Source organism: Prionailurus bengalensis, chromosome X (genome assembly GCF_016509475.1).
Source record: "Prionailurus bengalensis isolate Pbe53 chromosome X, Fcat_Pben_1.1_paternal_pri, whole genome shotgun sequence".
Classification (NCBI taxonomy): domain Eukaryota; kingdom Metazoa; phylum Chordata; class Mammalia; order Carnivora; family Felidae; genus Prionailurus; species Prionailurus bengalensis.
Genome location: NC_057361.1, coordinates 81,491,818 through 81,506,199, shown reverse-complemented (window position 1 = coordinate 81,506,199; position 14,382 = coordinate 81,491,818). Strand labels below are relative to the sequence as shown.

Genomic DNA, 14,382 nt, shown 5'->3' with positions numbered 1-14,382 from the left:
AAGCCTGTTTCATTTCCAATCCACCAATCAGAAATATGTATTGACTGTCTACTATGTGTTCACCAGTGTGACAGTGGTATAAAAAACTGAAGACAGGGGCATCTGGCGGCTCAGTCGGTTGAGCCTCTAACTTCGGCTCAGGTTATGATCTCATGGTTCGTGGGTTCAAGCTCCACGTCAGGTTCTGTGCTGACAGCTCAAAGCCTGGAGCCTGCTTTAGATTCTGTGTCTCCCTCTATCTGTGCCCCTTCCCGACTTGTGCTCTCTCTCTCTCTCTCAAAAATAAATAAACATTAAAAAATAAAAAAAAAATGAAGACAATCTTGGCCTCATTTATTCAATAAGTTTATCATGCTTCTACTATGTTAAGGATGGTAGACAGACAAAATCCCTGGCATCCTAACACATAATTAATTCAAAAGTTTTAATTGAGCATGTATTATATGCCACATACTGTTCTAGGTACTTGAGAAACATCAGTGAACAAAAGAGACAAAAAACCTTGCCCTGGGGCCCCTGGGTGGCTCAGTAGGTTAAGCGACTGACTCTTGATTTTGGCTCACGTTGTGATCTCAGAGTCCCCCCTCCCCCTCCAGCTTCAGGCTCTGAGCTGACAGCCAGAACCTGCTTGGGATTCTCTCTCTTCCTCTCTCTCTGACCTTCCTCCCACTCATACACTTGCTCTCTCTCTTAAAATAAATAAACATTGAAAAAAATCCTTGCCGTCATGGAATGTAGGAGGCAGACATTCAATAAAAATGTTCTTGATTACAATTGTGTGTGTTTAGGGAATTAGCTTTCATTGGACATCTGATATAAGCTAAGAACAGAGAACAGTGGTGAACATGAAGTGTTTGATCCTTCATCTAATGAATCTTACTCTACAGCTCCCAGAGGATTTATGTTTAGGAGGGGAGATAAGGGGGACGTAAACAATTTGAAAATAATATATGACCATATAAAATTCTAAAAGTTATGGTATAGACTGTGAGGACTGTGTGAACACTCTGTGGGGAGAGGTAGGCCTTGATCTTCTCTGGGGCAAGGGAAACCACATAAATAATAGCTCATAGTTAGGTCAGAGGGGAATGGGCAAACTGGTTAGACAGATCAAGAGAGTGATAGGGAACAAAACTGAATAGATACAGTAGGGCCAGATTGTGAGGCCTTTTTACTCAGATATAAAAATTTACTCTAAACTCAGGTGTTAGGAAATAGTAAATCTATTAAGTGCATGTGTTTGTGTGTGTGTGTGTGTGTGTGTGTGTGTGTGTAATAGAGAGAGAGGGAGAGAGAGCAGAGTAATAATTTATAGTAGGGTTGTTTTCATTCTTAAAAAAAAACCCTTTTGGCAAAGAGTACAGTCTGAGCTCTTAGCAGGGAATTCCATACCCTTCACAAGCAAACCCCATCTATGTCCTCAGCCTAGTTTTAAACATTCACTTCATCAGGTCGTACTGAATTTCTTACTCTTCCTTTCATACTTTGGTACCTTTGCCCAGGCATACTGACTCTACCCTGTATTCCTTTCCTCCCTTTCCTGGACTGTTGAAACTGTATCCATCTTTGCTGCTCTGAAATTTCCCTCAGCCCACCCCAGCGAGATCGGGTTTGTCTTCCTTTTCTATCACATTACTTTGTACATATCTCAATTACAAGTTTATCACATTCATTGTCATTGTTTACCCATGACAATCACTATCCTCTGCTTTACTAGTTTGTTCATCTCAGACTCATCTTTGTCCCCTCCCAGACCATGAGAGCCTAGGGGGCAACAACCTTGCCTTAGTCTTCCTCATTTCTCCAGCACACAACACAGAGCCTAGCACATGTTAGGCTGAGGATGCTGTGTAAGGCCTCATGTCCCACTCATAGCTGGAGGGAGCAGGACAGAGGTGTGGCAGAGAGAAATTAAAGAAGAAAGTGAAGGAGGAGAATATGGAAATCATAGGGAGATCAAAGTAAGTGTATATGGAGACCAGCAGCAGTTCTGTGAAGCACAAAGATGGGCAAGATAAAAAGCTTATGCAAAATAAGAGGGGTCATTTAAAAAAAACCCAGCATTTCTTCAGCATCCACTATGTGTGGATAACACTGTGTCAGACATTGTGGGTGTCAGGTTAAATAAAACACCTCTCTGTGATTTGGTTGGGAAGATAAGACAAAGACATACAAAGAGACCGACAACATCCATACATAAACAAATGTAAAGTTCTTAAAGTTCAGTACTATTTTCAACATGAAGACATTCAATACGAAGTTCCTCGGCAGTCAATAACATATTATTTGAAGAAATGTTAGATGTGGAAACTGACTTGCCTAGATAAGGTCTCAGCAAAGCTTAACAAAACTAAAGTAGAAACAACTTCCTTAGAACACTAAGGCAAATTGACATGAAATTGTGAATTTTAATACCATTCAAGAGTATTTCTCATTTCTATGGGTCCCTAATTGTATATTATGAGTTTTTTAAAAGCAGACAAGATCAGGGCTAGAAAGGGAGGAAAATATTCATGGAGAATATGAAAGGAGTAGATGGAAAAAAAGTGAATGAAAAACAGACAAAGAAGAGAATTTCACAGAAGAAATAATAACAATACACAAGACACAATAGGAATAAAGATATTCCTGTTCAGGAAACTTATGTACATATGAATTATCTATTTAAATGATGATGTTCAAATTACCTGTTTAAATGATGTTAATCTGATGGTTGTAATGTGTAATATGAGATTTTAAGAAAATAAACAAGATGTGTTTTTTACATTTTATGATGGGCACTTAGCCAAAGGTAGTTGAAGGGATTCTATAAAAGGTATTAGAAACTGAAAATGGTAAGGTCATTATGTGAATAAGAGATAAGATATATTCTGAATGAAATAGTTGGTGTCTTTTTACTGGTTCCTAGGATAGGGAGTATTAATGTTCGAAGACATTATCCAGCAGCTCAACTTAATTGTTTTGTTTGTGATAGTGTAATGTTGGGATGGCTTAGACATTTATTTAGTTTATTTAATTGAATTGATCAAACCTTAAGTCACTACTAAGTGGTTAGTCTCAGAGACCAGCTGTAACCAAAGGGCTCAACAGGGATTGGTTGAAACCAAATGAGTTCATCAATTAAGCATTGTGTCCTAGGGTGTTGGGGAGAGTATAAAAGGGGGTGCAAGAGCCCTGCCACACTGGCTTTTCAGTAGTTTCTGAACATGTAGACAGCAGGATGTAAGACAGGTAAGTAGAGAAGCAAGCAGGTACCATAGTAATTGGCTAAGGATCTGAGTTAATGTGAGTGGTCAGACTATGAGCTCTGATACTAGAAAAAGAGGTGTGTGTGGATTAGTGTGGGGAGATGGTTAAAGGGGGTAGATTCACACTCTCGTTGAGTTGGGATTGGGATGTACCTTAAGTAAGGAGTAGGAATTTTGAGTGAGGTTGGAGAATGGGAAGGGAACAGGGAACAGATCTTGTTTATTGGGAGATAGTCATACTGGCTTATTGTGGAACAGGAAATTCATGTTGGAAAAGCAGTAGGAAATAAGCTGATATCATATTTCCTGGGGGAGACATAGTTTAAATTCCAAAGAACAACACTTAAACTTAATCTTGAAGGTTACAGGAAATTAATAGAAAGGGACACAAATCCCTACTGAATATGGAATGTAAAACAAAGAGCAACAATACTTAAGGAAAATATTTGCCTTTCCCCCATATTTTCAGCATCAAACAAGTGTTTTTGTGGTCATAAAGAGGGAGGAAAACAGATTGAACCAGAAAAAGTACTGAACTCTACTTTGCCACTCTGGGATGGGCAGGGTTATGTCTTAGGTGATTGGGCTATTGGAATGAAGGCAAAAGTAAAACTCAACAAAACCCCCAAGTACAAGGAAGAATTGGGGAAATCATTGAGGTTTTTATGACTCAGGGGATTCTAAGAGCCCTTGTTTGTGGTTAAACATCTGAATATAGCAGTCTTTGCTTGGTTATTCCCAGCCAAGACATCTATTTATACAATGGCAGCCATGTCTCATCATAGAGTGGACCCTATTTCTGATGAGAGAAACAGAAGGTGGAGGGGCTTGGTCTTAGGCAAGTTAGCCTTTTTGAACCTGTTTCCTCACCTGTAAAGTGAGGGCAGTGGTAGTCTTGACCTCACAATAAGGTAGCTCTTGTGATGTATGCATGAGGTACCACCTGTCAAGCGCTTAGCAACAGTACATATTCAATGCTCAATATTATAGTTACAATATATAATATATAATGGAATATAATATTGATAATACTATATATAATATAAATATACAATAGAATGTAATATCAATAGTACAATTAAGTATTACAATATTAATGCTTTAAAGAATATATGTATCTTATGACTTAGAGAATTACTACTTATATTACTTTAGGTGGGATTAGATGCCCCTTTGGTCTGGGTTTGGGCCCAGACCCAGGCCTAAATTTGAAGTAAACTGAACTTCTGGGTTTTATGACATGGCAGCAGGGTAAGAGGGTGTAGCAGAGTGAGAGGCAATGGTGCAAGGTGTTGCGGCCATAGGAATATTAAATTCTGTGTCAGCCTTTGGTTTAACTTGGCACTGACTGTTATTCAAACAAAGCAGCATTGTAAGTGGTAGAGGAAGGGAGAGGCGGAAAATCAACACATTCTTGGAAATTAGATGTGGCTTTTGCTTTAACTATTTCATTTTCTCTTCAGCCACAAAAATATTCCTTTGCTTGTGGGCTCACAAGGAAACTCCCTTCCAGAACGTGGTACAAATCTAAGCTTCAGAGGAAGCTTCCATTTAAGATGACAAGAAGTTAGCAAGACTTCCCTTGATACTTGTTTGTTTTAATATGAGAACCCCTCACATACTGTTATTTAGCCTAGGGAGAAAGCTTTGCATTTACTTAGAGCCTCCTCAACCTCATTTCTTGTAGTTATGGCACATGTTTCTCTCAAAATTGACATCTGCTATATTTCCTGATAACCTTCCCTCAGTGTTTATAGTTGCAGAGATGTATACTTTACCCATTCTCCCCATGTGTTTATATGTTAGGCTTTTAAAATTTTAGGATAAAATTTTAGGATAAAGACTGTTGGTGCAATATTCATTCTCTAGTAGTTGCTCTCTTGGATCTCAGACATCTGGCATGATGCTATAGGAGCTGGTCCTAAGACAATATTGAAAGTACAGGGAAGCTCTGTGTGACCAAGTCAATGTAACTTTCTTGTTTTCTGTTTCTGTGGTATATATTTAAAGCAAAGTTTCAAGCAAAAAAGTCTGGGCATCACCTCTTCTTTATATATATAGCAATATAATAGCAATACAGTAAATGCCCACTTGTGATGTTAAGCTTATGTCAGTGATGATGTGATGGATTGCATAGGGGACTGATATTGTCTTTTACTCCCATCCTTCAAGAAACAGCACATACTCACTGGACACTCAGTCTTTGCCCTTGAAGAGCTTACACCTTAGTTAAGAAACCACACCTTAATACATACTCTGTGTGCTATAATATAGATCAACCAGTTCATTATACATAACATAGAAATGTGGAGTCATCTACATACATGATTTAATAGGAAAAAAATACACTTCCATACTTTAAGTACCATCCATAGTTTACTAGGGATGTACAATTATAAACTTTCCTTAAGAGTTAAGTTGTTTTTGGTTGAAACTTAAATGTTCTGTGTCTTACCATAGGGATAAAGGAGCATACATATCTATAGTATTGTTGGTGTTAGGTATCAACTCAGATTTCCTAGAAGTAACTATTTTTTCTCACAAGTATATATTTTTATGGAGGGAGCAAGAAGGGCCAGAGAAAATTTCACAAAGTATGTATTTTCCATTAATCAGAAAATTGAGTCTTCACACCCATTGGTAATCTTTCTTTTCTTCTTGATTATACCTGTCCTGAATTCCTGGAAAGATGAATGCTAGGGATTTAACTAATGTTCCTAAGTAAAATGGGAGACCAGGATGCCTATAGCACTTCCTTAATTCATTTGTATTTAATTCATTTTGTGAATTGCTTTGAACCTGACTAGATAAAAAAACCTCTCTATTCTGAGGTTCCCATGAAAAGTAAATGACCTATTTAAATTGTGGGCAATTTCAACGGCTCATTTAGTCACTCTTGAAGCCTAAGAGGTACCAGAAAGCAGGAAACAGTGAGTATCTATAAGGTCTAGGCTCATTTCTTTTTTCCCTGTAACTACAGGCATAGAATTAACTTATAGCTCAAATATATGCTTATTCTTGTGTGCTGAGCAAAGCACATGCACATGAATCCTTTATGAGATTTCCCTATTTCACAGATGTAACAAGGAACTTTAAATACCCTTTAGGGCTCTGCAGATTTGCATAGTTCAAATTTTCTAGGCCTTTCAACTATCTGGAGACTTGTCTTTACATTTGGCCTTTCCTGAACTCAAGCCCCAAACAAAAAGAGCCTCAGCGTTTGTCACCAATGTTTCGGAGACCCTGAAGAGGGCTGGGTTTCTTTTGTTCCACTTTACCCCTTGGATTCACTCAGGGCTGCCTCTGGACATTTGGGACAGAAAACTTTTGGGTGATTGATCCCATTCTGTAAGCAGTTTAACTCTTCAGGAGCACACTGTCTCAAGTTCTAGGAAGATCTAAGCAATTGGGAGAATTTTAGGGAGATGGACAGACACGCCACACCTCAATACCATATGCGGCTGGTGTAACAGGGGAGGGGATCGAAAAGCACAGTGATCTCTAATTTTGGCTTTGCTGTTAGTTGTGTGACTTTCGGTTTCAGCCTCTCTGTGATCAGCTGGTTCTTGATCTGAAAACCCAGGGGGCTCAAATATACAGTGCCGTTCAGTTTTAACATTTAAAATGTGGAGGGGGGAGGTCACACTTACCTGACATTCTCAGTAGCACCTTCCCTTTTTAAAACTTTACTGTTGATAGCTGATGTTACATTTCAATATTAATTACTTTAGAACATTTCCCCTCGACTTTCCAATTGTTTAGAGGGTAACAGAGGAGAAAGATAATGGATTTTGCAAATTTCTGTAGGAAAATTGTCAAATTCATTAACAATCTCTCATACTAACTTTGGAATTCTTTCAAGAAGTGATTACTTCCCACAGTCCATTCACTCGTAATGCCCCGCTCCCCACCACATGAAACAATGTTCAAAAATTGAAAATCACAGAACAAGTGAAAAAGAAATCAGCTTAATACCACCACTCAGGTAAATTTTACTTTTCCTCAGTTTTTGTCTAAAAACATATGACTGTACGTGTCGCTTTGTAATACGCTTTCTCATTGGAAATATATTTCTTGAGGATATTTAGCCATGTAATAAAAGATTCTTAGATCACTTTTAACCTCTTTTTTCATTCCTTTCTTTCCCTTTAGGGCACCAGGGGCGGGCAAGGCCGAATCTCAGAGTGCTGCTGGCACTCCTGGTGATAGAACAATATGATCAAGTTATAAGGGTAGGGAGGGGTGGGGAGCGGGAAAGATTCCTTGAGAGAAAAAATTAAGAAAGCTCTACTTGAAGATCTAAGAAATTCCCGACAATAGAACTTTGTGTATGGTTTTCGGTAACCTTCAGCAGGGGGCGCACAGAAATTGTCGTCACTTTCCGGATAGCCTCCCGGACTTTACCCTCTAGAAAATTGTACAGTGTTTCCGGCTCTTCTCAGTTGTAGACGCTCGTAAGTTTCCGGCAGTTTCCGGGGAGACTCGGGGACTCTGCGTCTCTCTTGCTCTATTCCGCTCGCCTGGTGCGGCGGGGCAGGGTCCTGAGCTAATCATGGCGTCCCCGTCTCGGAGACTGCAGACCAAACCAGTCATTACTTGTTTCAAGAGCGTCCTCTTGATCTACACTTTCATCTTCTGGGTGAGAAACGGAGGAGCCCGGGGGCGGGTGGGGTTGCGGGCTTTGGTGGGGGGTGTGACGCTGAGCAGAGGGCGCTCAGGTCCGGGGTGGGGAGGGAGGCGCGGGAGGGGGTTGGCCGGCTGTCGCCGCAGTGACCCTGACGGTGGCAATGAGTTGCCGGGGTCTTGCTCGGGCATCTTGCCCACTCCGGGGTCGGAGTGCTGGACGGTGGCAGCCAATAGGCTGTGCTGGGACACAGACGCGCTTAGGATTCGAATTTGAGGCGGGGGACGAGGAAGGGAGTTAACATCCCAGAGCTCTCAGAGGGTGTCCTCGGACCTTTTCGAGAGGCAAGGCTTGTCCCTCCCCTCTGAGGGCTCACTCGCTTAATAGTCTCTTTCTTTTCACTGCTTCGTAAGAGGGGAGTATTTCACAGGTAAGTATACTAATGGCTGCACTCCCGCCAACCTACCATCCGGCTTGCTTTTGTGTAGTATCCTTTTGTACGCTGTGCTCAACTCCGAACTGGGGTTGGGGGGGGGGGGAAGTTTCAGGAACTCCTAGAAACACTTTTTTTCCCTTCTCCAGGAAGGTGTTCTTCCTAGGGCAGGAGTAAAGCAGATATGCCACAGACTTCTGTTTATAAAAAAAAAAAAAAAGATGAAGTTTAAGAATTTTGTTAAGATGCCTTCTCTAGCAGCCCCCTGGTTTTGCCCTGGTTTCCTGGGTTACCTGGTGATCTATCGTGGATTTATCAAGGCTTGTCCTTTTGTGAAGATCCCCTTCCTACCCCTTGTCTCCCATATCCCAGCCACAGCTCTGTGGCCACAGACTGCTAAATTCGTACACCTATTGTATCTTAAATACCCAGTGGTTTGTGGTTTGAAGGTGCTGCTGTGTATATTATACTTTCTGTTCTCTATTATACAGTGTATATTATACTTTCTGTTCTCTGGTTTCCCACATAGATCACTGGTGTTATCCTTCTTGCCGTTGGCATTTGGGGCAAGGTGAGCCTGGAGAATTATTTTTCCCTTTTAAATGAGAAGGCCACCAATGTCCCCTTTGTGCTCATTGGCACCGGCACTGTCATTATTCTTTTGGGCACCTTTGGCTGTTTTGCTACCTGCCGAGCTTCTGCATGGATGCTAAAACTGGTGAGTCCTTGTTTTCCTTAGAATTGATTCTTGGTTTTAGAAGAATCTTATATGTTGTAGGCTTTGTTTCTTGAAACTGGCCACGGTCCTTTAGGATTTTTCCCGTTACTTCCCAAGTAACACTTCACCTTCCAGTTCCCACTTTTGTTGTGTTTCCCCTGTCCTTTTTAATAAAAACATGCTGAACTGATTGAGTAGACTATATTTTTCTTTGACTCTCTTTGCTGCTGTGATGTATCTTATTTATGCTGACCTGGACTTTCTTTTTATCCCACAGTATGCAATGTTTCTGACTCTCATTTTTTTGGTTGAACTGGTCGCTGCCATCGTAGGATTTGTTTTTAGACATGAGGTAAGCTTGAATTAGGCAACCTATTAATATGTTAAAAGTTATTCTCCTAGACATAAAAAACAGAGTTAAAGGCAGTTTTTAAAAGTTCAAAAACCACTCTTAAAGCTTACTTTTATGTAATGCTTATTTTTTCTGCCTGTAGCTGACAATAATGGCTTTCTTGTAAAAATTCTAACCCATTTTTAATAAAAAAATTAGAAAATTGTAAAGACTGACAATCACAGAAGGAAATTACAGGTACCCATAATGACATGTATTTCCAGTTCTTTTTCTGTGTACAAGTACCTACTGAAGTGAAGATAGTACAATTTATAACTTTACTGATAGGACAATATTTAAAGCACAAAATTTATAACACAAGATTGATACCTTCTCCACTTATGCCACACATATTTATTTTTTTATTTATTTAATGTTTATTTATTTTTGAGAGAGAGAGACAGAGCATGAGCAGGGGAGTGGCAGGGAGGGAAGGAGACACAGAATCTGAAGCAGGCTCCAGGCCCTGAGCTGTCAGTACAGAGCCTGATGCCGGGCTTGAACTCACGAACTGTGAGATCATGACCTGAGCTGAAGTCGGAAGTCGGGTGCTTAATTGACTGAGCCACCCACGTGCCCCATTATGCCACATATTTCTAACAGATTGGATATACTTAGTGCAAATCATCAAAACTTTAATATTGAATTAGAAATCAGAGTTCCACCGTTAAACCTGGGGTTGGGGAATCATTTGGTGAGTAGTGAAGGTTCTTCAATGAGAGTGTTTTACAAAGTGTGGTAGTACAGTCTCCCAAAGTAAGGTTTTGTAGCTTAAAAATTTTACAGGCATCAAATTTGTACTTAAAGTAGAGAAAAACTTGGGGAGGGATACAGGAATACAGAGCTGCCACTTGAATAAATGCTCCCATAGCACTTTGAACTTGAGTGTTTATCATCTTTTATTGTAATGTTTTGCTTAGTAATCCTCTCAACTAGACTATATCCCATAGAGGACAGGATTGCACTGTAGAAATTAATTACCATACATGTTGTTATCATCAAAGATATGATCATTGGTCAGATGTGGGGATTTTTTATTTGACATAGAAACCTAAGAGACTTTGTAGAATTTTTATTTACTAGCATTGTATTTCTTTGCTGTAGATTAAGAACAGTTTTAAGAATAATTATGAGAAAACTATAAAGCAGTATAACTCTACGGGAGATTATAGAAGCGATGCAGTAGACAAGATTCAAAATACGGTAAGTGGTCATAGGTGGTGGCTTCTCAAGTGGGGAACACATTCCTTATCTCCTTAGAGAAGAGAAATAGGCCCCTGGCTACTAGGTGTTGTCCACTTGTACGATATTCTCATTACAATCTTTGATCAGGAGAAAATATGTCCCTGGAAAGATAGGTCACTGGAAAGAAGTGTGGGATGATACTAAGTCACATATCTCCATTTTCTCCTAATCATTCTCCTCACATGTACACCTCTTCACTCTTCACATCACAGACCAAGTACTGTTAGTACCAACTAGAGCAGGAAAATGAGTCCAGTGCAAAAATGTTACACTTGTTATTAGGGGAAAAAAAGGGTGCTAATCTGTTGAATTACAATGCTGATTGAGGACAGCCACTTAAAAATATTAGGATAGGGATCATTGAGTATAATATTGTTTTGAGGACAAATTGCAGTCTAAGATGATAGGTTAAATGTTTGACTACAATGATGTAAACTATAAATGTGTTTTTTTTTCAGTTGCATTGTTGTGGTGTCACCGACTATAGAGATTGGAAGGATACTCATTATTACTTAGAAAAAGGATTTCCCAAGAGTTGCTGCAAACTTGAAAATTGTTCTCCACAGAGAGATGCTGATAAAGTAAACAATGAAGTAAGGAGCCTTTAAAATTGTTTTATTTGAAAATATTAACTGAATACAGAGTTGACTCCATTTTTAATTTTTAGTCACAATAAATATAATCAGAAATAGGCAGGGAAAGTATTAGTCTCATTGAGTAAATGAGGAAACTGAAGCTCAGACAATTTCACTTGAGTTCACACAATGAGCAAATAACACTTTTAAATGCATAATCCAAGAGGTGGAACTTCTACTCTTCAAACTTCTGTCGAGAACATTGTGCCTGAGAGGAGATAAGATTTGTTATATAAAAGAGTAAATTTTAATACAATGACAAAGGCAGTGGTAGCTAAAGCTCCTGTTTTGGCAGAAGTGTTCCTTGTTGCTTGTGCTGTACTTAATATTTTATTTTCCACTCCCATTAGGGTTGTTTTATAAAGGTGATGACCATTATAGAGTCAGAAATGGGAGTGGTTGCAGGAATTTCCTTTGGAGTTGCTTGCTTCCAGGTAAGTCCCTGTAGTTAGGAGTGTTTTGTCACTCTTGTTAGATGTAAGCTAGAATATTTCCACTGTGAAGGATTCAGGGCACTTCCAGAGAAGTCACATTTTCACAAAGTGTCAGCTTCTCATCACAGTATTGCATGACTTTTATTTTATATAAGACACATATGGAGTCAATCATTTGCGTTTGGGTCTTAAATAGACCCAGTAAAGAAAACAGTAGCTTTGTTTTATTTTGGAGGGGATGTTTTGCTATTTTCATTCCAGTATTTTGATGCCTTGGATCTTATGTTTTCCCGCACTGTTTTCCACAATTAGAATTCTTTAAATTTTATTCTCAGTTTACCGGCTCTTTGACCATAGCCTGTCATGCTTTGAAACTACAAAAAGCAAGACTTAGAATTACCTCCTAGTAGTACATACCTGGTTCCCTGTTGGGAATGGCAGTTTTCCAGCATCATAGTTTATTAATTAAACAAAAGCATTAGATAGATGGGAACAGTGTTTTTCGGTGCAGTAAAGATTCTACATGATTCAGATTTTTCTTTCCTGGGCTGCAACTGCCTGAAGAGCTGCATATAAGGTCTGACTTAAAAAATTTTGATCACACGATCCCCACATTGAATATGTGCCTGTTACGTTGGGTATGTGCTATGTTGTGGGTCAAATTGTATTTTCTGAGTTGTGCTACTTCTCACTGTGACATGAAAATTTTGTGTTGTGGCTCTAAACAATTTTTTTTAGAGGTTGGGAGGTTTTCCTATATTAAACATCGTGGAGATAAAACTGAAAGAATTAATACACTTCATTTTGACCTATGTGATTGGTTTTGGAAGTCTAACCTTAATGCATTTCTAAAATAGCAGATATAGCTGTATCTCAATCTGTACTAATAGAATAGCCACTAGCACGTTTGAAAGGTTCTAATAAATGAAATAAATTGAATGCCTCAATCTAGCCCCATTTGAAGTGCTCAAAAGCCACCTGTGGCTAGTGGTTTGCTTATGGAACAGCCTTCACAGATGGAGATTTTATGTGATGAGATGCTTATGCTAAGCCAAATCCTTTTTGTTCTGATAGCTGATAAGTTATCTGGTAAGTTTCCCCAAAACTTAATGACATTTAGGACTTTTGTCAGTGACTGTTGTGAAATTCCAGGTCACAGTAGTGGTAAAACTTCCCTTATATTCTTTGAATGTTATTTAGGTGCTGCTGAGTATCAAACACAGCTGTCGAGAAAAACTTCAGGAAATTATTAGTGAATTAGACATGAAAGGAAAATAAACCTATATCCTGAGGTCTTTAAGCTCTTTTGTGTGTGTGTGTGTTTAATTGTTTTTGTATTTTGTTTTTAGCTGATTGGAATCTTTCTAGCCTACTCCCTCTCTCGAGCCATAACAAATAACCAGTATGAGATAGTGTAATCAGCAAATCACGGGCTGACTCCTCTCCAATTTTAAGGTATGTTCATTTTAGTCCTCAACTCTGTCTTGGTGTTTCCTTCAGCCTGTTCATGTGATGGATGGACTGAGTTTGCCAAGGTCTTGCCGAGTGGTGCATTCAAGCCTTGTTGGTACTGTGTTAGCCCTGCATAGGTAGGTCAGGTCTCTAAAATACAAGGCATGGCCACAAAGGGCAGAAGAGCCTTTCGGGGTTTTACCTACACATCAATCTAAAGGTCCTAAGTGGTCCCCTTTCTGACAAATTTGTACCTACATGGAAAAAAAATGGAGAATCCTAGTAGTGACCTTACTTGTCAGGTTCCCTGGGAAGTACACGCTGCTCTTGACCCAATATTGGCATTTTCCCTGGTCTTTTACTGAGTTTTCATTTACCACACTCCCCTGGTGAACTATTCTTAGAGCCATAAACGGATTTAGCCTACCTTGGAACCCGATTTGGAGGAAATATGTGTTTCAATACTTCCAGTATTTGAATGGTAAACCGTGAAAACTCTTGCTGGCTGAATTAATCCCTTAAGGTATCCTTCACATTTTAATTGAGCCACTGCCTGGGAACACATGAAAGTCTTCATTAGCAGAGTAGATGCTAATGTGTGCAAGTGAATATAGATATTGCAATTTGGGTTATAAGTAAATTAACTTTTTTTCTTTAATTTTAGGACATTTACATCCCCCCCTGTGAACTATGATATTGCCTGGATGGAAGACAGCTTAACACTTCTTACCAATAGACCAAAAAATTACATCAATAGCCTGATTCAGTCAAGACATTTATTCAATATAGGTCCACCTTCTGGCCCATTCATGTTAGATCACTGAAAAATTATATAATAGCCTGATTTAATCAAGACATTTGTTCAATATAGGTCCACCTTTTGGCCCATTCATGTTAGATCATTGAAACCCCTGTATCACTGTGAAACACTGGAAGAGCTAGTAAATTGTAAATGAAGCAAAGCTGTGTTCCTCTTGACTCTTATTTTGCTCAGTGTGGGGCCTTGGGGCCTTTTATTTATTTTTAGAGAGAGATAATATGAGCAAGGGAGGGGAAGGGGAAGAGAGAATATTTTTTTTAATGTTTATTCATTTTTGAGAGACAGAATGCAAGTTGAGGGGTAGTGGTGGGCAGAGAGAGGGAGACACAGAATCCAAAGCAGGCTCCAGGCTCTGAGCTGTTCTGAGCTGTCCGCACAGAGC

The 14,382-nt window shown here is 39.3% G+C and overlaps 1 protein-coding gene and 1 long non-coding RNA gene across 2 annotated transcripts; one reads left to right on the top strand and one right to left on the bottom strand.

Moving 5' to 3' along the window:
- Nucleotides 1-253: 253 nt before the first annotated feature.
- LOC122476810 lies at nucleotides 254-7,837 on the bottom strand. Its single transcript, XR_006295611.1, has 3 exons — nucleotides 7,731-7,837; nucleotides 5,407-5,413; nucleotides 254-265 (listed from the first exon to the last, which is right to left on the bottom strand). It is a non-coding gene; the product is annotated as an uncharacterized LOC122476810 (long non-coding RNA).
- Nucleotides 7,776-14,142, top strand: TSPAN6 (tetraspanin 6). The gene is made up of 8 exons (XM_043569649.1): nucleotides 7,776-7,887; nucleotides 8,835-9,023; nucleotides 9,301-9,375; nucleotides 10,519-10,617; nucleotides 11,118-11,252; nucleotides 11,645-11,728; nucleotides 13,078-13,183; nucleotides 13,845-14,142. The coding sequence occupies exons 1-7, from the start codon at nucleotides 7,801-7,803 to the stop codon at nucleotides 13,144-13,146; spliced, it is 738 nt and encodes a 245-aa protein (XP_043425584.1). The 5' UTR covers nucleotides 7,776-7,800; the 3' UTR covers nucleotides 13,147-13,183; nucleotides 13,845-14,142.
- Nucleotides 14,143-14,382: the final 240 nt, after the last annotated feature.